The following is a 26,668-nucleotide window of genomic DNA, read 5'->3' on the forward strand; positions in this document are numbered from 1 at the left end:
AGTCCTGTGGTATTATGGCTGAAAGAGGACACAAACAGAGCAGTACAATTACAAAGAAAAATTACTCCCTGCTTATCTTTCAGCCTCAGAAGTTAAAAGAACATCTGTTCTCTACAAATTAGTTGCCCAAGCTTATAAAAGAAGGCCTTTAGGTCCTTGCTCACAAGAATGGACAATGCAAAACTCCACGAATGTGCTGGGAGAAAAATGGAATGGTTATAAAACTGATTCCCTAGGTATCTGACAGTTTTGGATTGGGGAAGATAAAAGTAGGTCTGTTTGAGAGGCTTCATTTCTTAGGCACCAGAAAGGTGAAGGTCCAAGTTATTTGGACCTTGGAAAAGGAATTCCAGATCTGCTCTCATACCTACACCCTCATGTCTCACATCCTGGAAGAGAAATATGGAGAAGTGAAACAGCTGGTTATTTGAAATTGTCCATTCTCAGGGCGCCTGGGTGGCTCAGTTGGTTAAGTGTCTGACTTTGGTTCAGGTCATGATCTCACGGTCTGTGAGTTTGAGTCCCGCATCAGGCTCTGTGCTGACAGCTCAGAGCCTGGAGCCTGTTTCGGATTCTGTGTCTCCCTCTCTCTCTGCCCCTCCCCTGCTCATGCTGTGCCTCTATCCACCACTGAAAAATGAATAAACATTTTAAAAAATTAAAGAATGAAAGAACAAAAGGAAGAAAGAAAGAAATCGTCCATTCTCAGGCACCAAGAGAAGATGTGGAATTAAATCAAGCCAGAAATGAAGTTGGCCATGGAGGAGGGGAAAGGCTAAAGTGGCTCTCACACATCTAGCATGCCTCTGGAGGAAGGTGATGGGCAAGCAGTAGGTACTGAAGGCAGCAAATCCCATATCACCCTGCCGTGGATACACACAATCTATGGGTGAAGAGAAGGTGAGTAATTGGATAACTGGCAACTGTGAACAGCATATATTCTGGTGTCTTTTCTTGGGGAAACTCTATCCTGGGGCAAAGAAAGGGAACGTGGGGAGCTTCATTAAGTGAGTAAGATAGTGTGGCTTCTAGGGAAAGGGAAAATAAGAGGACTCCAATTCTATAGGACAGTCACTCTGAGAATTAAAGAAGTCATCCAGAACTAACAAAAGCCAGTTAAAGCCCACCAACCAAAGAAAAGACCACCAAGCCATACCTGTTTTTAAAAGTTGCGTTTATTGAACTTGCTATAGTTAGGAGGAACTGGTCATGAGACATCTCAGTAAGATAGAATAGAGTTTGTGCTTGTGCTGGTGGATTCTGAGAAGGGGTGGGTTCTGAGAAGGGGCCGTGTCTGCAACTACAGGATAGTCTTCAGTGTGTTTCATTAGAAACATTGTTGTGTTGGCCTGAATCCTGTTCAAAACATTATTTATCATAGTCTGACCACTAGCAGAGTTGTGCTGCACTTTCTCAAGCTGAAATTAAGATTAAAGGTCCCAGATGGGGAACGTAATTTGGCTAAGTAAAAGGCCATGGAAAAGCTTCAGTTGCATTGTAGCTCTAGGGAAGCACTCAAAGAAAAATTCCAAGAAAGCAGACCAATTGGAAATATGGCTCGTGTAGAGGCAGGAGGCTGCTTAGCAGTAATCAAAATATCTAAGGTGAGCCTTACCTCAGATACCCAGTGTTTCCTGCACTTCCATGGATAACCTACTCTGTGAGGAGATTTCAGCACATTGGGAGAGAATAACAAAATCCTATTAAGTATAAGATACCATGTACTTCCCCTTCCTGTTGTCGTTGGCTTTGAGCTAGAATACACCTTGAGGAATTTGGCTTTGAGTTGTAAGCAGTCTTTTTCTTAGAGAAGCAAAATTGGAGACAATACACTATTTACTATAAATTTCTGTTTGTTCTGAAAAAGCTACAGGACAGCTAAATGGACAGGTTTAGTTTCATACTGTAATGCCATAAGGCAAAAATGTTTTCTAAAATGGAAAGGGTTGAGATACTGTGAATCTAAAAGTCTAAAATGTTCATAAGACCCTATGAAGTATCATGTGTGTGTGTGTGTGTGTGTGTGTGTGTGTGTACTTGGGACTCTACTCAACTTCTTTCTTTTTTGAGAAACCTTTTTTTAGGTTTAGATCACAGAAACAGGAGGAGGGACACACCCAACAGCTGTAGAAGCAGGAAATATCTACTCTAACACTGAAGAACAAAAACACGAAAATTGAGAGTGTTTGTGCATATTTTGTTCCAACTAACTTTCTTGAAAAAGTCCACATTTCACCTACATATGATGGGCAACAGGGATGCTTGGTTCTCTTTGTACAATGTATCCAGCATGATTTAGGCGGTTTTATCTTTGCAACCTTATGTTTTCCTTTGGAGAGTATTTCTTTTCTAAATCACATTCCAGAAGCAATATAGGAGCTAAACGCCATAAGACAGCAGGGAGGCAATGAGTCACAGGGGTGATGTTCACCTCATGCTGAAGGAGGGTCTGTGAAGAGAAACAGACCTGAGTTTGGCTGAGGTCAACATGAACTAAATCACTGATGAGAGTTTTTAGAACTAAAAAATAAAGACACTGAGGAATGCGAAAAATACAAGTTGTCCTTGTTTCTCATAATTGATGTGTTCATGTAAAAGTAAATGAACCACTTGTGTCTCTCTGATGAGGATGCTGACTCCTACCTTTGTGACAGGTCAGCTGCCTTGTAAGGGAAGAATAAGTAAGATCCAGTTGTCAGGAAAGAGCTTCTCTTTCAAGAAAGTGAAACCTAGATAGGAAATGGAAACTTCGCCCATGAGGGAATTTGTGTTTCTCTCTGAGCTTTGTTTGGGAATGAACTGTATGTTTGAGAGACTACTAATAGGGGCAGACCACCTCCACCCATCTTAAGGCAAGGGCTGTAAGCTGCAAAAGATTCACCAGTGTTTTATAAATCAGATTCCATATTCTTTTCTATATCCATCACTCTTTTGTCCCCTTTGGTCCAATCTTTCTCAAAATATGGTATTTGGACTACCTCCATTATAATCACCAGCCACCACAATAGAGTGATTATTTGAATGAAGTGAATCAAATGAATGTTTTGGTTTTTCAGTGCATATAAAAGTGATGTTTATACTATACTGTAGTCTGTTAAGTGTGCAATAGCATTATGTCTAAAAACAATGTACAAATCATAATTTAAAAATAGTTTATTGTAGGGTTGCCTGGGTGGCTCAGTTGGTTAAGCAGCCGACTCTTGATTTTGGCTCAGATCATGATCTCACCATTATGAAATCGCGCCCTGCATCAGGGTCTCTGCACTATCAGCCTGCTTGGGATCCTCTCTCCCCTATCTCTCTGCCCCTCCCCCTGCTCTCTCTCTCTCTCTCTCTCTCAAAATAAATTAAAAAAAATTTTTAAATAATAAAAATAAATAAAAATGCTTTATTTATTAATAGTTCTCCATCACTTGAACTGTCAGTGAATCGTAACTTTTTTGCAGGTGAAGGGTCTTGCCTGCATGTTGATGGCTGTTGACTCATCAGGGTGGTGATTGCAAAAGGATTTCTTAAAAGAAGACAACAGTGAAATTTGCCACATCAATTCACTCTTCCTTTCATGAACGATTTCTCTGTAGCATGAATTCTATTTGATAGCATTTTACCCACAGTAGAACTTCTTTCCAAATTGGAGTCAATCCTCTCAAACCCTGCTGCTGTTTTACCAACTAAGTTTATGGAATATCCTAAAGCCTTTGTTGTCACTTCAACAATGTTCACAGCATTTTCACCAGGAGTGGTTTCCACCTGAAGGAACTACTTTCTTTGTTCATCCATCAGAAGCAATCCCTCATCCTTTAAAGTTCTATCATGAGATTGCAGCAATTTGGTCACATCTTCAGGCTCCATTTCTAATTCTAGTTCTCTTGCTATTTCCATCACATCTGCAGTTACTTCCTCCACTGAAGTCTAGAGCCCCTCAAAGTCATCCAGATGCATCAGAGGAATCACTGTCTGTAGAAGCTATAGCCCTGTGAAATGTATTTTCTCAATAGTAAGACTTGAAAGTCAAAATTACTCTTTGATTCCATGAGCTGCCAAATGTAGGTTGTGTTAGCAGGCACGAAAACAGCATTCATCTGATTGTACATCTCCATCAGAGTTCTTGAGTGACCAAGTGCATTATTAATAAGTCCTATTTGAAAGGGAATTTTTGTTTTTTTCTGAGCAGTAGATCTCAACACTGGGCTTAAAAGATTAAGTAAGCTATGTTGTAAACAGATGTGTCATCATCAGACTTTGATGCTCCACTTAGCACACACAGAGTAAATTTAGCATAATTCTTAAGGTATTTTGTAAGGATATTTAATTCTTAAAGGATATTCTTAAAGGATATTTAAGAATAATAATTAAGAATAATCAAGGTATTAATATTAAGGTATTAGTTTTCAGAATGATAAATGAGCACTGGTTTCAGCTTAAAGTCACCAGCTGCAGTAGGCCCTAGCAAGAGAGTCAGCCTGTCCTTTGAAGCTTTGAAGCAAGGCATTGACTTCTCCCCTCTAGCTATGAAACTCCTAGATGGCATCTTCTTCCAATAGAAGGCTATTTTGTCTACACTGAAAATCTGTTGTTTAGGGTAACCACCTTCATTGATTATCTTAGCTAGATCTTCTGGATGATTTACTGCAGCTTCTACATCAGCACTTGCTGCTTCCCCTTGCACTTGGATGTTATAGAGATAGCTTCTTTCCTTAAACCTCATGATCCAACCTCTGCTAGCATCAGACTTTTCTTCTGCAGCTTCCTCACCTCTCTCAGCCGTCTTAGAATTGAAAAGAATTAGGGCTTTGCTCTGCATTAGGCTCTGGCTTATGGGAATGTTGCATCCAGACCACTAAGGCTTTCTCCATATCAGCACTAAGGCTGACTTAGCTTTCTTATCATTCATGTGTTCACTGAGTTAGCACTTTTCATTTCCTTCAAGAACTTTTGCTTTGCATTCACAACTTGGCTAACTGGTGCAAGAGGCCTAGCTTTTGGCCTATCTCAGCTTTCAACTTGCCTTCCTCACTAAACTTAATTGTTTCTAGCTTCTGATTTCAAATGAGAGATGTGAGACTCTTCCTTTCCCTTGAACACTTAGAGGCCATTGTAGGGTAACAAATTGGCCTAATTTTAATGTTGCTATGTCTCAGGGAATAGGGAGGCCTAAGGAAAGGGAGAGAGACAGGGGAACAGCTGGTGGGTGTAGCAGTCAGAACACACAACATTTATCACATAAGTTTGCTGTTTTATATGTGCACAGTTCATTGTGCCCCAAAATAATCACAATAGAAACATCAAAGATTACCATAACAGGGGTGTCTGGGTGGCTCAGTCAGTTAAGCATCCAGCTTCGGCTCAGGTCATGATCTCACAGTTCATGGGTTCAAGCCCCGTGTCAGGCTCTGTGCTGACAGCTCAGAGCCTGGAGCCTGCTTTGGATTCTGCGTCTCCCTCTCTCTCTGTCCCTGCCCCCCACCCCCCACCACTCCTGCTCTGTCTCTCTCTTTCAAAAATAAATAAACATAAAAAAAATCACCATAACAAATATGATAATAGTGAAAAAGTTTGAAATACTGCAAGAATTACCTAAATGTGACACAGAGACACAAAGTGAACAAATGCTGTTGGAAAAAATGGCACCAACAGACTTGTTTGATGCAGGGTAGCCACAAACCTTCAATTTGTAAAAAACGCAGTGTCTGTGAAACGCAATAAAGTGAAGTCTAATGAAATAAGGTATGTTTGTACTTGACTGATTTAAAATATCTGGGCATGGAACCTAAGAATCTGTATGTTAAACACCCTTACATGTTTTTCTTATGCATATTTCAGCCTGATCGCCCCAGCAGGATCTCAGCTGTGCTGCCAGGAATTAAGGAGAAGATCTGTGTTTGTGACAGTGATAGAGTTTTAAAGAGGGAACTGGTGGTGAAAGCAACATAAAGAGATTCCCAAGTGCAAGATTGGAGTTTCAATATCTAGCTGTTTTATAGAGCCCGTGTGTAAATTCACTTTCTATTGCCGACTGAGAAGACTTTAGTTTGTTATTGCAGGAGGTGGTAATTTCCTGTAGACTTTGACTCTTTCTTTCTAGAGAAAGGCTATAAATACCTTATCTATAATTTGCCACCAGAGGAAGCCTGAAACTTCCAAGTTGGGCTGCTGTTAAATCCTTAAGAAGGTGGCTTTCGTTGAGCCAATGTCTTTCTGCAACTATCTGAGTAGGATCTCTCTCCGGTGTTCAGTTCTATCTTCTCCAAGTACCAGAATGAATCCTCACCAACATTTTATTTGGAGCCAAAGTCAAAGGTTGAAAAGTAATTCCCTGGCTTCTGTGTGGCCTCACGGGCCTCTGATGTACCCGAGGGCTCATACAGGACTGGTAGGAAACTTAGTAACAGTGAATACTTCCGCCTTTAATATTTTCTCCCCCACTCACTTGCCTGCCATGCCCACCCCACTATATATTTACACATTGTTAGTCCCAGCCTTCCTGCCTCCTTTCCTTTCCCTCTGCAGGAGTTATTCCAGTACGAATCTGTAAATGCAAAACTCACACTTTGTCCTGCTCCCAGGATGATTAAGAACATCCCACACTACAGTTAGAAACAAAACAAAACCATTTTGCACTGTTAGGTAAACTGAAAATAGTAGGGTATTCCTGTCTTGTTCTTGTCTCCAGAATAATACACCCTGGAAAATTTCCTGCAAATCTGGATTCTCTAAAAAAAAAGTTGGGTGTTTTTTCCCATTGTCAATAGAATAATGTGAATTTGGTACCTCTGATCATTTTGCCTTTCTTTCCCTTTAAGTGTGTTTTGAATTTGGTGAACCAGTCTTTCTGGAGTCCTCAAAAAGAAGTCTGACACCTTCGCACTGATGACACATTTAGGCAAGTTTGTCCAACCTTTCCTAAATGGGTCAGTTTCCTGAGTATTCCTTTGGTGCTCCCTTCCAGCCCTTTGTATTGTGCCCTCCAGAATCCCTTCCATTTTACTAAGATCATTATATTTTCCCATCACCATAAAAGTATAGTTATCCACCCAGTGGCCTGAACCTAAGAACCTGGTAGTCATCCTTGACTCTTACTTCCCCCCGCTCCCTTCTCTTATATCTTAAAAGTCTTTCATACAAGTTCATAACACAAACATGACTTATTTATTTATTTATTTATTTAGATGTGAGAGTTTTTATGTTTTAATCTGTTGCTTTTTTGAGAACATCTTTATTGAGATATAATTCACATATCATAAAATTCACCCATTTAATGTGTACAATCACAGTCTAACCTTAGATATTTTTATCACCCCAGGAAGAAATCAGCACCCTTTAGCAGTTAACTATAATCTCTCACTTGGGTTCCCACAGGGCTTAGTTTAAGTGATCCATTAGTGATCCATTCTTCATACTACAGTCAGAGAATTTTCTAAAGTGCTAACCTAAATGCACCGTATCCTAGATTAAAAACCTTCAATAGTTCCTTGGGGTGCCTGGTTGCCTCATTTGGTTAAGTATCCAACTTTTGATGTTGCCTCTGGTCATCATCTCACAGTTTGTGAGTTTGAGCCCCACGTCAGGCTCTGCACACTGATCCTGCACAACCTGCTTGGGATTCTCCCTCTCTCCCTCTCTCTGCCTCTTCCCCACTTGAACTGTCTCTCTCGCTCTCTCAAAATAAATAAATAAACTTAAAAAAAAACAAAAACCTTCAATAGTTTCTTACTCCCATTGTTGTCCTGAGAGAGCACAAAACCTTTAAGTTGACTCCAGGGCCTTTAAGAACTAACCCTTTTCTGAATTCAAGGATAAACAGTATTTTACAGTCATCTAGGGCCCATGAGGGACCTCAGAAAATTGATGAACCCCATGAATGTGGATGCAAAAGTTGATATGTGCTCGGATATGTTCTCCTCTCGTGGAGAAAAGATGATAAATTGCATTAGATTTTCTAGGGTTTAGAATATCTGGAAGAACAGATTAATTATACATAGTTTTACTCATCTTATAGTTCCGTAATGTCTGTACTTTTATTTGTGGAGTGGGAGACACAATCACATTTTCAAAGTCTGAGATTTCTAAAGATCATTCTGGCCTGGGTATGGGCTATGCAGCCCAGGGCATGAAAGTCTTACTTGGTAGAATAAAGTCTGTGTGAGCCTAGGTTAGGTTAGTTAAACTAACCATGTAGGGAGGTGATTGGTAGAGGAAGAAAGAGCTGAGAAGGGCCACAGAAATGGGAGAGGAGGTTATTGGAGGGAGAATGGAATGTCAGTGCAGTGAGGCTGATCATTATACCCTGTGGGTGGGATGGGGCAGAATGCTCTTTTGCACATCTTTGAAACCCTAGTGCTTGGCACACAAAAAGCATAGGATTGGCCGCAAGTGCTGAATGGATTAACGAATGAATACTTTTTTTTTAATCATTGTTTTTTTTTTTTAATGTTTATTTATTTTGAGGGAGAGGGAGAGAGAGAAAGCCGGGGAGGGGGAGAGAGAGGGAGAGAGAGAATCCCAAGCTATCAGCACAGAGCCTGTGGGGGAGCTTGATCTCACAAACTGTGAGATCATGACCTGAGTTGGTATCAAGAGTCAGACGCTTAACTGACTGAGTCACCCAGGCGCCCCATGGATGAATACTTTTAATAAGGCATCACAGTTATTTGTTTCTGTGCCTGTTTTATTCATCTCTGACTCACTAATTTTACACGCAGTATTTGTTGTATTGCCCTTAGCTGAATAGCGAGATAGAGGCTAAGTTTGGCACTTGGGAGCACATGTTTTTACTTGTAGCTCAGTTCTCTTGTGCCTGCCACCATGCTGACTCTTTAATGCCGTACGAGAAAAATATGCTCCTCCGAGCCTTCTCAGAGCCTCCCAGACACTTACAAACCACAGTTTCTTTTCTGACAGTTTCATTTCTTCTCGGCTACACCTCTTATGCATAAGCAACATTTTTCCAAAGCTGTGAATTTCAAATATTCAAACCCTTGTATTTTAGGTAAATATAGATGTTTTATCTAATGTATTTAAAAGAGCACAATAAGTGTGTACTTTTGAATCTGCCATGGTACATAATGTCTTAATGGTAATAGACGCCATCTGAAAAGCTTGGTGTATTTGCCAGTATAGCACTTTGCCTCCAACTTCTAACTGATCAAAACGAAGTCTACTGAAACTGAAACTTTCAGAAAAAACAACTCATTTTGCCTAAATTTTAAACAATACTAACAAATATTAGAATTTATTTTTAATTACTTTATGGTTCTTGCTAGAGAATAAGTTTTCAAAACAATGACACACCTTAATATTTTAGCCCTAAGTTCTACAGAGTTAGAAGATTTCAAGAAGATTTGATACTTGGTGTGAATATACATTGAGGTTACATAGAGAACTGAAGTAATGGGAAAAAATGGTTCAATTCACAATATTAAATGAATCCCAAATGAATTTATCTATAGTGTATAAGTGTTCAGGCTTCAGTCAAATAAATTTGGATTTTCATCCAGCTCTGTCAATTACTAGCCATATGACCTTGGGCAAGTGATTTTCCTTTATGTCTCAGTTTCCTCATTTACAATATAGAAATAATATCTATCTAGCAGAATTAATTGCAATAAGTGCTTCAATCACTCAATAACGGCAGTTATTATGACTACGTTCACAGTAGGAATATCAATCTGCAATATATCAATTAAGGTTTTTAGTTGCAAGGAAAAAAAAACTATCTCTGGCTCTTTTAAAAGAAACATTATTGGGGCGCCTGGGTGGCTCAGTCGATTGAGTGTCCGACGTCAGGTCAGGACATCATCTTACGGTTCGTGAGTTTGAGCCCCATGTTGGTCTCTGTGTTGACAGCTCAAATCCTGAAGCCTGCTTTGGATTCTGTCTCTCTGTCTGTCCCCTGCTTGCACTCTGTCTCTCTCTCTCAAAAATAGATAAACATTAAAAAAAATTAAAAAGGAATGAATCTCCATTAATAAAAAATATAAATAAATGACAGAAACATTATTTTTGACAGGAATCTGTGTAGCTTGTGGATTTCCTGGGAGGTTGGAAAACCCGACTTAATAGCTACATAGCCAAAAGTATGACTAGAATCAAGAACTGCTTCCGTGAGAACACCACTGCCAGCTCCATAGTGGACATCACTCTACCCTAGGCTAAAGTGCCTCTGTTGCCTCCACTGGCTGGATGCGATGGTTGCTGTTTCATTAATGTCTGATTGGTCACATGAGTGTGTCTCAGAGGCCTGGGAGACTAGAATAAGGAGTTTCTGCCACTTACAGCCACACATTCAGTCAGAGATGTGCTCTGTCTGGCACCTAAATTTATATGATGGGAATCCTTCAAATATAGGAGATTGAGAGGCTGCATAGCCAAAAATACACAAGTATGCATTGTACTTCCCAGGGAGAAACAAATATATGAGATTGCCTTGACTCCTCTCTTTTTCCCATTCTCCACAGCCAATCCATTAGCAAATCTGTCAGCCTCACCTTCAAAATGTATCAAGCACCTGACCACTGCACCTCAGCTCCCTCACTACCAGCCTAGATCAAGCCCTTATTATCTCTTGTCTGGATTATTGAGTCAGCCTCTAACCATTAAGCCTCTACAGTCTATCTTCAACATAGTCATCAGAGTAGTTCTCTTAAAAAATGTGTCAGATCATGGGACACCTATCTGGCTCAGTCGGTTAAGCATCTTGATTAAGACTCTTGATTTCAGCTCAGGTCATGATCTCACAGATCATGGGATCGAGCCCCGTGTCCAGCTCTGTGCTGGCAGCGTGGAACCTGCTTGTGATTCTCTCTCTCCCTCTTTCTCTGTCCCTACCCTGCGTGTGCTCTCTCTTTCTCAAAATAAATAAATAAACCATTTAAAATTATATATGTCAGACCATATCACTCCTTTGCCCAAAGTCCTCCAATACTTTCCCTTTTATTCAGGGTGAATATCAAAATTATCACAGTGACCTACAAGCCTCTTTCCATTAATCCTTCTCTCCCCCATTTCTCTCTCTATTATTTTTATTCCCATCCTCTATTACTCTATCACAACACCAACTATGCTCAAAACTCAGGATCTTTGCACTTATTTTTCCCTCTGCCAGGAACATTTGTCTCATTGATCTTTACAGCTTGCTCCTTTACTTCCTTCAACTTTCTCCTCAAATATCATCTTATCAGAAAATGTTCTTTGTCCGTTGTATAAAATAGTGACCCTCCGGCTCCTAGGACTCCCCTCCCTTAAAATTTTTCTCCACAGCGCATTAATCATCATTCGACATTCTGTATACTTCATTGTTAAATTGTTTCTGCCTCCTCCTATTGAATAAGAGCACCATGAAGATAGAAATTTTGATTTTATCCTCAATGTCTAGTTGGCACACAACAAGCATTTGATGAATGAATGAATGAATGAATGAACAACAGATCTTTAATTATCACTTTATTTATCCTCTAAATAAGGTACTATAAGGTACCCTATTTACTGTACTAGATGTCCAAAATAGCGTCAGCACAAAATGGTGTTCTTACAGTTATGTTTTAAGGATAGATCTTATTATTCCACTCACACATATATAATTTTTCTCTTGCTTCTGATTGCTGATAAGCTTCTCAACGTGGGGTATGAGAGGGTGGAGAAGTCACAGGGTCATTCTAGTCCAGAGGGTCAATTTTACTTTTAGAATTTGAAGGAGAAGTTTTCTAATTTTTTTTAAGTTTATTTATTTATTTTGAGAGAGAGCATTCACAAGTGGGGAAGGGGCAGAGAGAGAGGGAGAGAGAATCCCAAGCAGCCTCTGTACTGTCAGTACAGAGCCAGACACAGGGCCTGAACCCACAAAAAGCAAGATCATGACCTGAGTCAAAACCAAGAGCTCAATAGGCTGAGCCATGCAGGAACCCCAAGAAAGTTTTCAATATTTTTCCTCTTTAAAAGTTTGCCACATACATGTTTATATACAAATAGAATCAAGTTTTTCCATTTGGTTCAGTTGGGCAAAATCATGAAAATCCAGGAAGGAAAAAAATTTATGTAAGCAGTGAGTGATTAGAAAATTTATTCCTTCTATGTTGTTAGGGAACTTTGTCTGTTAGTCCAGTAATTGAATCAGAATGCACAGGGTAGTTAAGAACACTATGCAAAAGGGTTTGGGGGAATCTCATAATGAGCTTGATGTGGAGGCAAATAACAGCTTTCCAAGCACAATTAAGTCTTTAGTCTTAAGTAATACCAGTCAGTTTTAAAAGTTTATACTGCACTCAGTTCCTTATTAAACTATGGGTTTTGCTACTGTAGAAATGGCATTTGACCACAACCTCAAGTGTCTCTTATGTGAGAAAACACTAGGCAAAAAGAGGAAGAGATCATCACTCCTTCAGTGACACTTAAAAACCAACTATATGACATGACACCCCTGAAGAATAAGGTGAGATGGTTTTCTCTATTGGAAATAAAAATAAATAAATAAATAAAACTAGATTATTAAAGTAGTGCAATATTACCAGAGAGGAAAAAAAAGATTAACCAAAACAACACTCTAGAAAACCTAGGAACAGAAGAATGCATTCAATTACACAAGATATAGCAGAGAAAAATAGGCTGACTATTCAATAAATGATGCTCAATAGTTAATTATTCATTAAAAAATGAGATCAGTTCCTTTGTCAAGTATGATACAAATAAACTCCACTGAAATTAAAGAAAACAATTTTTAAATGGAAAAAAATTTTAACTTTAAGAATAAAATTTGAGAAAACATTGGAAGTAGAGGAATTTTTATTTTTATTTTTTTGTTTATTTATTTTTGAGAGAGAGAGGCAGACACAAATTCCAAAGCAGCCTCCAGGCTCTGAGCTGTCAGCACAGAGCCTGACATGGGGCTCAAACTCACAGACTGCAAGATCATGACCTGAGTCGAAGCCGGACACTTAAGCAACTGAGCTACCCAGGCACCCCTATTTTTTTTTAAGTTTATTTATTTATTTTGAGGGAGAGAGAGAAGGGGGAGGAACAGAGAGAGGGAGAGAGAGAAAATCCCAAGTGGTTCTGTACTGTCAGGTGGAGCCTGACACAGGGTTCAAACCCATGAACCGTTAAATCATGACCCAAGCCAAAACCAAGAGTTGCATGCCTAACCGACTGAGCCATCCAGGCACCCCTGGAAGTAGAGGATTGTTAAAAGGAGACCACAAAACACTAACCGTAATGGAAATAATTGATAAATTACATTATATTAAGATCAAGTATTACTGTTCATTAAGAGATCTCCCAAAGAAGGAACAATACAAGCCACAAACTGGGGAAAGATGTTAACAAGATATACAACCAGCCATGGTTTAGTAGCCACTATATAGACAGAACTCCTAAAAATCAATTGTAAATGTCAGATAAACCTATAGAAAATGGGCACACAATGTGAGAGGCATTGCACAGAAGGGAAAACACAATGAGGGAATACACATATGGAAAGATGCTCAATCTCATTTATAAGGAGGGAAATGCAAATTACAACCATAATGAGATAGTATTTCTCATTCACCAGATGGACAAAAAAAATTTTTTAATGTTTATTTATTTTTGACAGAGAGAGAGAGACAGAGCATGAGCGGGGGAGGGGCAGAGAGAGAGGGAGACAGAATCCAAAGCAGGCTCCAGACTCAGCTGTCAGCACAGAGCCCGACACGGGGCTCGAACCCACAGACTGCGAGATCATGACCTGAGCCGAAGTCGGTCGCTCAACCGACTGAGCCACCCAGGTACCCCAGGACAAAAAAAAATTTCAAGTAAAAAACACTCCTACGTGTTAACAAGGGAAGGGAGTCGGCAGTACTCTTCTATAGTCTTGCTTAAAATTTTGGCCTTATCTGGTAAATTTATAAGTACACATACTCTATGACACTTGATATATATTCTATGTGGTATATCCATTGCATAAGAAAGTCAGAACATAACACACAAATATTCATAGAAGCCTGATTTTTAAAAAGCAGAAACAAACAAGAAACCCAAATCCTAGAAATAATTAAAACGTCTATTGAGTCCATCTTTATTTATTTAATATATGAAATTTACTGTCAAATTGGTTTCCATACAACACCCAGTGCTCATCCCAAAAGGTGCCCTCCTCAATACCCATCACCCACCCTGCCCTCCCTCCCACCCCCCATCAACCCTCAGTTTGTTCTCAGTTTTTAACAGTCTCTTATGCTTTGGCTCTCTCCCACTCTAACCTGTTTTTTTTTTCCTTCCCCTCCCCCATGGGTTTCTGTTACGTTTCTCAGGATCCACGTAAGAGTGAAACCATATGGTATCTGTCTTTCTCTGTATGGCTTATTTCACTTAGCATCACACTCTCCAGTTCCATCCACGTTGCTACAAAGGGCCCTATTTCATTCTTTCTCATTGCCACGTAGTACTCCATTGTGTATATAAACCACAATTTCTTTATCCATTCATCAGTTGATGGACATTTAGGTTCTTTCCATAATTTGGCTATTGTTGAGAGTGCTGCTATAAACATTGGGGTACAAGTGCCCCTATGCATCAGTACTCCTGTATCCCTTGGGTAAATTCCTAGCAGTGCTATTCCTGGGTCATAGGGTAGGTCTATTTTTAATTTTCTGAGGAACCTCCACACTGTTTTCCAGAGTGGCTGCACCAATTTGCATTCCCACCAACAGTGCAAGAGGGTTCCCGTTTCTCCACATCCTCGCCAGCATCTATAGTCTCCTGATTTGTTCATTTTGGCCACTCTGACTGGCGTGAGGTGATATCTGAGTGTGAATACCTACACATTTCAAAACAGAAAGTACCTTAGTAGTAAAGAGATGTTATTTTGGGAGGGGCCTTCAAAATATCAGGAATACTATTTTTCTTAAGTTGAGTGGTGGCTACACATGTCTTTCACAGAAACTTAGGTTATATATACTGTTATATGTAGAATAGAAGAAAGAAAACAAATGAACAAAGGAAAAAGAGACAAAAATCTAGACTCAAATACAGAGAAGAGACTGTTGCAGTGGGTGTGCGGGGAGATGGGAGAAATAGGTGAAGGAGATTAAGAGTACACTCATTGTGTGGAGCACTGAGAAATGTATAGAATGGTTGAATTATTATATTACACACCGGAAACTAATATAACACTCTATGTTAATTATACATCAATACAGAAAGTGTTTTCTCAAAAAAGATCATTGATATTTTTGGAATGTTTGTTACAGGAACAAAAGCTGACTGGTATTGATGACAGACATGGGGAATTTCCTATTGGTGGCAAAGGTACCCCATCTCCTTTAGTTAAATGTTTGGAAGAACAAGTAGCAGAGCTTTGGGGCCAGTCTGGGTATAAGTTTTGAACATATTGGCTAACCTCTTTGAGTTCCAGGTTGCTAAATTGTAAAACGGCCTTTCCGGGGTGTTGTGACACTTAAATAAGATAGTTTATGTAAAACCCATTGCTATAATGAGGACATACAAAACATGTGTTTTCTCCCTAAACATGATGAAGGAGCAGAGATGAATACTTGAGGAATGACTGAGTGAATGAGTGAATCCTTCCAAATCTGTGTCCTCATTCATTGGAGCACTCCCAAGTCTGCATGTGTTCTTGTACCTTTCTTCTTCACGGCTGTTTTTTTCTTTTAATGTTTATTTATTTTTGAGAGAGAGAGAGAGAGAGAGAAAGAGAGAGACAGACCAGGAGTGGGGGGGGGGTGCAGAGAGAGAGGGAGACACAGAATCTGAAGCAGGCTCCAGGTTCTGAGCTGTCAGCACAGAGCCGGATGCGGGGCTCGAACTCACCAACCCTGAGATCATTACCTGAGCCGAAGTCGGAGGCTTAACCAACTGAGCCACTCAGGTGCCCCTGTTTTTTGTTTTTTCTTCAGCTGCTAATTTATCCTGGGCAGAGTCTGAGCAGGGTTATTCTGCTTCAAACAAGAATCCTGGGTCTTTAAAATGCTGCAGTGCTGGCAGTCCAATATCTGGGGACCTTCTTTGCTTCTTCAGTGACATATCTTTTTCTGCTGGATAGATTTGCCCAGTTTTAAGACCTCTCTAGCCGTGGTGTCCTCCTCCCACCAGCAGAGCCCCCCAGGCAATAGGCTGGATGGGGTGTGACCAGGGCTACAAGGCTCAGAGGCCCAGGCCAGGGTGCTGCTGGCCCTATGGTCCTGGCAACTATATAGATTTTTTTTGAAGGAAATACTAACCAATGTTTTATTATCAAAAGGTGAAAACACAATCAAACAGTTAATTTAAAATGTTTAAGGTGTTTTATTCAAAGTTGGTTCTTTTTTTTTTTTAAACGTTTATTTATTTTTGAGACAGAGAGAGAGACAGAGTATGAACAGGGGAGGGTCAGAGAGAGAGGGAGACACAGAATCCGAAACAGGATCCAGGCTCCAAGCTGTCAGCACAGAGCCCAACGCGGGGCTTGAACTCACTGGCCGCGAGATCATGACCTGAGCCGAAGTTGGACGCTCAACCAACTGAGCCACTCAGGCGCCCTGAAAGTTGGTTCTTTAAGTGACATGGAAATTAAAGCTAATATATCAGGAGAAAGTTGGGAAAGGCTTATATGGCTGGAGATATATTCTGAGATCTTAGCTTATTTTAACACGTTTTTCCTTCTTTGATTTTCCCATAACCAACCCCACCAACTGCCTACTGTAATTCAAGAAAATAGCAGACTGTGTGATTTCTTGCCCCAGGAGAACTTTGTCACAATTACTTTGGTGGCCCTCAAAGATCCATTTCTCCCATATTCTTGCCTGTGGTATCATCCCTTCCCTTTAATCTAGGCTGGCCCTATGACTTGCTTTAACCAATGGAGTATGGCAGAAGTAATGCTGTTCCAGTCCTAAACCTTCAATTTTGCAAGCTTCCACTTTTGTGCTCTAGGGGGAGTCAGCCACTAGTCTGACTACACTGAGACCACCTCTATGAAAATCCTAATTTAGCCATGAGGAAGAGTTGAGAAAGAGATCTGAGGGTCCTGGCCAACACGCCCAGCAGAGCTCCCAGCAAACAACCAGCACCAACTTGCCAGCTATATGAGTGAGGCATCTTAGCGTGACTCCTCAAAGAACTGCCCAAGCTGATACCACCAGGGGCAGAGAAATCTGGTTCCACCAAGCTTTGCCAAAGTTGCAGAATCATGAGAAAATGAAAAATGTTTTTTGGGGGCATCTGGGTGGCTCAGTTGGTTAAGCGTCCGACTCTCGGTTTCGGCTCAGGTCACAATCTCATACATAGTTCATGAGTTTGAGCCCTGCGTTAGCAGTGTGGAGCCCGCTTGGGATTCTCTCTCCCCCTCTCTCTCTGTCCCTCCCCCACTTGCTCACACACTCTCTCTCTCAAAATAAATAAATAAACTTAAAAAAAGAAACGAAGAAAAGATTATTATTTTAAGCCACTAGGTTTAAAGGTAATTGGTTATACAGCAATAGATAACTGAAACAAGGTGCAGAGTAGAAAAGATACTTCCCTCCTGGGAACTTTTTTTCTAAAAACCTAAGCTCTTAGAGGAATGCAAAGGGCTTTGGAGAGGGGATGAAAATGAGTGAAGGACTTCTAGGGATAGATAGAGTACCTTGAAGAAAGATGAAGAGAGATGGATTAAAATTAAAATTAAAGGGGCACCTGGGTGGCTCAGTTGGTTAAGCATCTGAGTCTTGATTTTGGCTCAGGTTATGATTTCACGGTTCGTGGGATTGAGCCCTGTGTTGGGCTCTGTGCTGACAATGCAGAGCCTGCTTGGAATTCTCTCTCTCTCTCCCTCTCTCTCTCTCAAAATAAATAAACATTTAAAAAGAGTTTATTTATTTACTTATTTATTATTTCTGAGAAAGAGAGCACAAGCAGGGGAGAGACAAAGAGATAAAGAGGGAAACAAAGAATGTGAAGCAGGCTCCAGGCTCTGAGCTGTCAGCGCAGAGTCCAACATGGGGCTTGAACCCGCAAACTGTGAGATCATGACCTGAGCCACCCAGGTGCCCCCATAAGTAAACATTTTTAAAAATTAAAATTAGGGGCGCCTGGGTGGCTCGGTCGGTTAAGCATCCGACTTCAGCTCAGGTCATGATCTCACGGTCTGTGAGTTCGAGCCCCGCATCGGGCTCTGTGCTGACAGCTCAGAGCCTGGAGCCTGTTTCAGATTCTGTGTCTCCCTCTCTCTGACCCTCCCCCGTTCATGCTCTGTCTCTCTCTGTCTCAAAAATAAATAAACGTTAAAAAAAAATTAAAAAAAAATTAAAATTAAAGAAAGATTCCCTCTGGGCTGGTAAGAAGAGAGGGTACTCCCAACTCTCCTAGCTAGCTATATAGCACACCTGAGCAGATGAGATCAAAGTCTTGCAAGTGGTTCCCATGTTCGAGGTAGCACAAAAGCAACAGGAAGCCATCAGATCTAAAGAGGCCATGTTGACAACGATGAGCTTCTCTCCCCACTACTCAGAACTTGGAACTTTTGTTGTTGTTGTTGTTTTACCTTTTTTATTTTTGAGAGACAGAGAGAGACAGAGCACAAGTGGGGGAGGGCCAGAGAGAGAAGGAGACACAGAATCCGAAGCAGGCTCCAGGATCTGAGCCGGCAGCACAGAGCCCGACACTGGGCTCGAACTCAAGAACTGTGAGATCATGACCTGAGCCAAAGTCGGACACTTAACCGACGGAGCCACCCAGGCGCCCCAGAACTAGGAATTTGTTAAAACTGGAAACAAAGGAACCTCCAGATGTTTTCTACCAACCTGGTAGATTGGGGCTCAGAGTCATAAACAATTTTAGCTGTCAAAGTCTGAACTCAGTCTGAGTCACCAAAATTGTCCTTACCTTTCTTTACCTTAAGAAGTGTACTTAAAAAAAATTTGGGGGGCACCTGGGTGGCTCAGTAGGTTAAGCGTCCAACTTCAGCTCAGGTCATGATCTCACAGTTTGTGAGTTCGAGCCCTGAATCGGGCTCTGTGCTGGCAGCTCAGAGCCTGGAGCCTGCTTCAGATTCTGTGTCTCCACCTCTCTCTGCCCCTCCCATGCTCATGCTATGTCTTTGTCTCTCAATAATAAATGTTAAAAAATTTTTTTAAAAGTTTTGTTTTTTGAGGGCTGCCTGGGTGGCTCAGTTGGTTAAGCCTCTGGCTCTTGATTTCAGCTCAGGTCATGGTCACACAGTTGATGAGTTTGAGCCTCATATGGGGCTCCATGAGGTCAGGGTGGGACTCGCTCTCTGCCCCTCCCCCTCTGCTTGGGATTCTCTCTCTCCGTCCCTCCCTCTCTCTTCCCCTCCCACTCTCACACGGTTCACACGCTCGCTCTCAAATAAACTTACAAGAAAATTTTGTTGTGAAGATAGGAGTATTCAAAAATTCCCTTTCCTTGCTCTTTATATTCTAGGTATTTTTATTTGAGGAGAATTTAACTTCACAGCAAATCCTAACAAGATTGTAATTTCTCCCCCTTCTTTCTGCCAACTGTCTTAGACCTGTAATATTTTATCAAACTGGTCTCATCACAGTACACAGACAATAGCACTAACCCAGAATCGGCAGGGATTTCTGTAAGCTTCCTTGTATTGTGGGATAGGACCACTCAGGAGTTGGGCTATATGACTAGCTTTGACAAATGACATCAGCAAATGCAATGCAAGCAGAGCTTTCACAGGCATTTGCACATTAGAGTTTTTCCTTTTGAAATTCTGTGACAGCCAAGTAAGAAAACCAAGCTCATTAGAGATGCCTAGTAGAGGTGAACTGAGCTTCAGTTCCCAATAGTCTCAGCTGCCAGCCGAGTGAATGAGACCACCGTGGACTTTAGCCCCAGTCAGGCTGCTAGGTGACTTCTGCTGTAGATGTGATCTCAAGTGAGACCAGCAGAACTGCCCAGTGAAGTTCAGTCCAAATTTCAGAACCATGAGTAAATACATGGCTCCTGGTTGAAACCACTAAGTTTTTTAAATTTTTTAAAATTATTTTTTATTTTTTTAAAGCTTATTTATTTTGAGAGAGACAGAGACAGAGACAGGGCAAGTAAGGAAGGGGCAGAGAGAGAGGAAGAGAGAGAGAATCCCAAGCAAGCTCTACGTTGCCCGCACAGAGCCCAATGCAGGGTTTGAACCCACAAAACCGTGAGACCATGACCTGAGCCAGAACCAAGAGTTGGACACTTAACTGACTGAGCCACCCAGGTGCCCCCTACTAAGATTTTTAAATGTAAAACTGTTTACTGACCACTGTTTACCAATATTTACAATAAAGTACGCAATACACAGTTGAATGACATTCTGATTACTATAGAGTTACTGTGTTTCCTGACTTCTGCTGGACCAGTAACACAAATACTGGAAAGACTGAACCTACATGTAAGGAATAGGTCGGGTAAAGGAAAAATATGCAAATCAATAGTTTAAACTACAAAAGTTTGTTTGCTCATTTATGCAGTAGGTCCAAAACAGCAACATTTCTAATCATCTGATTGGTTTCATGAACACTTTCCATGAATTACGATCTTTCAATCAATATAACATAAGGATTTCAACCTTTTGTAAAGGAATGGTTCTCTAAGAAGAACTTTGAATGCCCATTTAACTAAGCCTTGTTTGGCTTATTAAAAAACACCATTATTTGTTTAGTTTTCTCCCCTGAGTGGTTAGGTTATTGGTAGTGATAAAATTTTTTCCTTTCAGGGAGTTTTGCAAATAAACTGTTACATTTATATAATTATAGATAAAGTAGGAATTGTGATGTCTACTTTAAGTTGTTTAATTAATTATAGAATCATCTATTTGGTTGAGAGTTTCTGGCTTCAGAAAACTTCAATTTAGTTTGAAGTAATCTATTTCTTGGGTTGCTCAGAATGATGGCATCCCAGAAACAACATGAACTTACTCATGGTTGTAAAATACTATTTTTGTTTTGGTGAAGGCAAAAAAAAAAAAAAACAAAAACAAACCCAAAAAACAAACAAACAAAAAAAACCAAAACCCCATAAACAACCATTTATACTTGTATTTATGTATACACACAAAAAAACTTAAACAAAATACCCAGAATGGTCCTTAGCCATTATAGGTTAAACAAGTTCTGATTCAGCGATCACTATGGGCATTTTTTTAACATTTAGAAAAACTGTTCCCTAATGCAGATAGAATAATATACAACAGTATCATGTGTTCTTTTCTGATAAATGAAGCAACTATAGCTTCATTTTTATTTGTCCAAAGTAACCAGTGCTATTGATGCAAAAACCAAAAACAACCCAATAATTCTCTCAATACTACTCAAAATGAACGGATTAAATTTGATTTTCTTTAGAATGAAAATGGCTCAGTTGGTTAAACAATCAACTCTTGGTTTCGGCTCATGTCATGATCTCATGGCTCGTGGATTCAAGCACCACGTTTGGCTCCATGCTAATGGTGCAGAGCCTACTTGGGAATCTCTCTCCCTCTCTCTCTGCCCCACCTTGCTCTCTCTCTCTCTCTCTCTCAAAAAATACTCATAAAAAAAGACATACATACATATATATATAGGTGTATATATATATATATATATATATATATGAACAATTATGTTCATATATACAATTATGTTCTTGTCCAGCATCTTCTGGACAAGAATGCAGAGTTTGTCTCTTTTTTTGAAGGGCAATTACAATTTAAGGGCACTTCATGTTTGCCTCTTTTGCCAACACTGTGTCTGTCTCATCTGCATCTCTCCATTTCATGAGAAAGATTAATTCTTTGTTGTTGTCTATGACACTAAGTATTTGTTTAGGACCAAGACCATTGGCAAAACATCTTGGTTAGTCAGCAACATCTCTTTTTTTCTTTGATTTGCTATCATCAGATTCACTGTCAGATAAAGATTTTCTTTGTCCTTTTTCTTTAATGGCTTTTTGAGAATTAAAAAAAGTTCAATTAACTATGGATGATCTAAATTTTCTTCAGGTTTTCAAGTATTGTCAGAATCTGTAAATCTCTTCCACTTAAAGAACTACTCCACCCTCCCATTCTCTACACATCGGTACTGTACTTTTTCCACCACCAAATCTTTAGGCTCTTCAACTCTTTACTTCTTCCTTTTTAAGTTTTATTTTATTTTTATTTTTTATTTTAGAGAGAGAGAGAGAGAGAGAGCAGAAGGGGGGCAGAAGGGCAGAGAGAGAGAGAGAGAGAGAGAGAGAGAGAGAGAACTTAAGCAGGCCCCATTCTCAGTGTGGAGCCTGACGTAGAGCTCCCTCCCACATTCCTCGATCCTGGGATCATGACTAGAGCCAAATTCAAGAGTTGAATGCTTAACCAACTGAGACAGCCAGGTGCCCCTCTTTTACTTCTTCCATTTGTTTCTTTTCCATTTTTAAAAAGTGTTTTATTTTGAAAGAGACAAAGACAGGGCCAGCGGAGTAGAGGCAGAGAGAATTTCAAATGGACTCTGCACAGTCAGCACAGAGCCTAATGCAGTGCTGAAACTCAGGAAGGTGAGATCATGACCTGAGCCAAAAACCAAGAGTTGGAGGCTTAACCGACTGAGCTACCCAGGCGTCCCTCTTTCCCATTTTTTGCAATGTAGTGTTACCGGAGGCCATTTTTAGTTGTGGGCTTGAAGAGTTATACTATTCACTGCCTTCCAGCAGCTCTAGTCTGGGTCTATGGCATTTCAGATTATGGGGGCCATGTCCCGGAGGGTGGGCCCTGGAGAGCTGTGCAAGAAGCTACTTAGTTTTTGGGGTAGATTGTTGTACAGCAATAGATAAATGGTAAAGGAACACTTATTTACAGTCTATATGGTAAGATGGCTAATGAAAATAAAAATTGAGTCAGTTGAAGAGAACTAGTTGTGATACTGGGTCATTGCAAACTTTTTTCAAATTGAATAAAGAACAAACTCATCTTTTTTTGTTGAAAAAGCTATTTGGAGAGTTTCTCTGGAGAACAAGTTATGGAAATGGTTCTGAGGCTATTCAGGTTACCATACTGGCACATGAGACTGATTCACACTTGACCTCTGAAGAAGATACTATCAATACTTCCATCAATAGTTGCCCATAATATTATAGTACACTTCTCTGGCAGTTTTGTATTTCTCCTCTTGGCAATTATCTTGAAATCTCTTCTACAGACGTGAAAAGAGTTTCTGCTCGTATCCACATATCTATACTGTACAGAGAAATGGGACTCCCCTGATGATGAACCGGCCCTAATCTCAATTTGATGAAAGAGTAACGCAATTTGTTTTACCCATTAGCTAAGAATTTTATTCCATTTGTATTTTTCTCGAGATATTAATTTTTTTTTCAACGTTTTTTATTTATTTTTGGGACAGAGAGAGACAGAGCATGAACGGGGGAGGGGCAGAGAGAGAGGGAGACACAGAATCGGAAACAGGCTCCAGGCTCCGAGCCATCAGCCCAGAGCCTGACGCGGGGCTCGAACTCACGGGCCGCGAGATCGTGACCTGAGCTGAAGTCGGACGCTTAACCGACTGCGCCACCCAGGCGCCCCAAGATATTTAAATCAAAGACTATTACATTATAGGAGGAAATAGTTCACATGAATTTGTGAAGTAAAACATGACATCAAAGAAATCCCATAGGAGTTAGAGGTTACTTTGGTCTGCCTTCTCCTACTTCTCCCTTCAAGAACATTAATGGCATTTGGCCACAACTTGCCTCTTGCCAACTATATCTCCCACTATCTACTGCTCTATTCTCTCCACTTCCAGTCCTAATTATGTTCCCCAAACATACATGCCTTCACACTCTTGTTCGTACTATATTCTACCTTTAATATCGTAAGTCTAGCCACTCCCCTCCCCCAAGATTCTGGAACAAGCAAATCTAAGCTTATAACATAATTAATGATAATAATCCATCTATATAATTAACCATGAAGATCTTTCCAAACCTAGTAAAACGGAAAATATACTAAATAATTACCCGAAATTTTTGTAGAATTGAAAAATCACAGTCTGCTACTTTGGGATTTGGGAATTTAAATGTCACTCTCAAGTACAAAATATTCACTAAACATTTTTAAGAATTGGAGAGTAGGGGCGCCTGGGTGGCTCAAAGCCCAACTTGGTCTTGGGTCATGATCTCACCGTTTGTAGGTTGGAGCCTGCAGGCTCTGTGCTGACAGCTCAGAGACTGGAGCCTGCTTCAGATTCTGTGTCTCCTTCTCTCTCTCAAAAATAAATAAATTAAAAAAAAAAAAAAGAATTGGAGAATAAATGACTGAGTCCTCCCAACAATGACATTTTTATTTGTTGTTGAGTTAGGGCACTACCGGCGGTAAGCATGTTTAATGAAAGGCAATAAAGACTTTTATGAAAGCAGACTATATGGTAAGCATTTTGCTAAAATTACGTAACTTAATCCTTTGGCATAGGTGTTCTCATTCACAATTTTTGGCAACAAGACCGCTGCCGTGAAGGTCTGGCCAGTTCAGTGGGAAGGTTTAGAATCGCAGACATTTCGGGACCCTCAGAGGCCGCCTGAGGGAAGGCCACAGTGACGTCAGAGAACCTAGGTTCGATCGTTCTCAGGGACCAGCTTTGTCTCAGTGGCCCACACTGGAGCCCACAAAGAACCACTAGCAAATGGGGTGGAAAAGGTGGCGTAGGTGCCTGGGCGTCTGTTTTCTCCGCGTGGGGACACACGTGCTCGCTACGTAGGAAATCCCACCCAGCGACGCCCGAGGCCCGCCAGCCCAACCTCTTCCAGCCTCCGCATTCAGGCGACCAGGGCGCAGAGGACGCAGCCCTGGCCCGGGCACCACCGCCGCAGCCCCGGGAGCTCGAGGCCAGGGAGAGTCGGTCGGGGTCACGCTGAGGCGGGAATGTACCAGGACATTCTCGGCCAGGAGAAAACAACCACTCGGAAGACCCCTGCCGCAGGTCTCCGCACTAGCTCTCCTTCTTGGGAAATGGGTCGCCCCCCAGAGCGCAGGCGCCCACAAGGAACCGCGCTTCCCTCCCAACTTCTGGAGGGCGAAAGGGGCGGGTCCAGGGAGGCAGCCGCTGAAGCCCCGCCCCGCCCGCGCGGCCTGCCGGATTCGCCCCGCCTCCTGTGCGCCGCGAAAGGCCCTTCTTCCTCCTGCGCCACAGTCCGGTCGGCGGCCCTGGTCGTGGGTTGCGCTGCGAAGCTCGCGTGGAAGGCGGCGGGCGCGGGTCCCGGCCATACGGAGAGCGCGCTGCGCGCCCCCTTCTCCCCGGGATCGACGGGCCGCGGAAGTGACGTGTGCAGGAGCAGGAGCTCGTTTGAATCGGTTCCCGGGTGATCCTCGCGCCCGGCGCTGCTCGGCCGCCGCCTCCGCCACTGAGGGAGGAGCTGCAGCGCGCCGGGCTAGAGGCCTCGCGCCGCCCCGGGGGCTGGAGCTAAAGGCGCCGAGCGGAGCCTGCACCTCGGCCCCGAGCCGGCCGCGGTAGAGGCCGGCGCTGCCGTTTTTTCTCCTTTCCCCCAATATGGCAGCGGCGGGCGGCGGCGGGCCCTCGGTGGGAACTGGAGAGGACGGCGGAGGCGACGGCTGCAGGACGGTGTACTTGTTTGACCGGCGGGAAAAGGAGTCCGAGCTCGGGGACCGGGTGCTGCAGGTCGAGGAGCGCTCGGACTACGCAAGGTTCCGCGCCTCTGTGTGTCAGGTACGCCAAGGGTCCGAGGAGGGATGCGCGGGTAGAGTTTGGGTTGGGAAGGTGACGAGACACTCAACTTGCTCACCAAGGGCAATAAACCTGTCACCTGGCCCTAGTTCTGCGGCCTTGGCTTCTCTCTGCCGGGTGCCCGCCATGCCCGTGGCCGGGCGGCTGGAAGCCTTGGGCTGGTCCCAGCCTCGGCCTGGGAGTGTAGAGCCAGCAACTCCGTGGGCCTCCCCCTGCCCTTTTACGGGGTTGGGGTCGGGGTGGCCCTCGCTGCCCGGGATTTCTTAACCTCGCGTTTAATTGGCCCGTGGCGACCTTAGTACTCTAAGCCCTTAGTACTCTAAACCCATCTTCCAGGAGGGAAAAGTCACTGTGTCTCTTTCGTGAGGAACTTTTTGTTTTAAAATAGAGAACAGAGTTGTAACCCGATGGCTCTGTTATGACTTGCGATGGTTGGGAGTTCTGAAATTCCTGGAGTCGGTTTGCCTCAGGTTCATTAAATGATCCAATAATTTCCCCGGTCGTCCTGTCAAGGAGGTTTGTGGGCCCGCCCTGGCAAGGTCCTTCTTTCCCTGGTGGAAGCACTTGTCCGAGTTAGCTTCGCAGGTGGAGCTGCCCTTCTGGTTCTCTGAACCGTAGCCCTTGAGAGTTTTAGAACTAGCTCGAAAGGTGTCTGTGCGTAGCTGTGAAACATCAAAGAAGGGTGTGTGTGTGTGTATGTGTGTGTGTATATATATATATGTGTATATATATATATATATATATACACACACACACTATATATATAGTGTGTATATACAGTGTATGTATGTGTGTGTGTGAGATGTGTATATGTGTGGCTATATATATTTGTATATGTATCTCGACTGTGTTAGTTTGCTCTAAAAATTACTGATTGTGTAGGAAAAGCTACTTTAAACTGTCAAGTGTCTTCTAGATATGTGGCGGTGGTGGTGCCTGAGCTTTAAAGAAAGGATACAGCCCTGTGCTGTTTTAACCACATGAAGTTCTTTTTAAGCTACAAAGCTACTTAGCTTCCA

General features: G+C 41.9%; 1 protein-coding gene and 1 pseudogene across 4 annotated transcripts in view; one reads left to right on the forward strand and one right to left on the reverse strand.

Moving 5' to 3' along the window:
* Positions 1 to 296: 296 nt before the first annotated feature.
* Positions 297 to 22,648, reverse strand: LOC125914332 (chromobox protein homolog 3-like; annotated as a pseudogene).
* A 2,471-nt stretch (positions 22,649 to 25,119) lies between these two features.
* SMCHD1 (structural maintenance of chromosomes flexible hinge domain containing 1) overlaps positions 25,120 to 26,668 on the forward strand; it is a 168,288-nt gene continuing 166,739 nt past the window's right edge. For all 4 annotated transcript variants that reach the window (XR_007455432.1, XM_049620377.1, XM_049620378.1 and 1 more), the window contains exon 1: positions 25,120 to 25,631. Coding sequence is in view for 3 of the 4 variants with exons in the window: in XM_049620377.1 (XP_049476334.1) it covers positions 25,455 to 25,631 (177 nt within the window). In the remaining variant the exon portion in view is untranslated. The remainder of the gene's footprint in view (positions 25,632 to 26,668) is intronic.

This window comes from Panthera uncia (assembly GCF_023721935.1).
Source record: "Panthera uncia isolate 11264 chromosome D3 unlocalized genomic scaffold, Puncia_PCG_1.0 HiC_scaffold_8, whole genome shotgun sequence".
Lineage (NCBI taxonomy): Eukaryota > Metazoa > Chordata > Mammalia > Carnivora > Felidae > Panthera > Panthera uncia.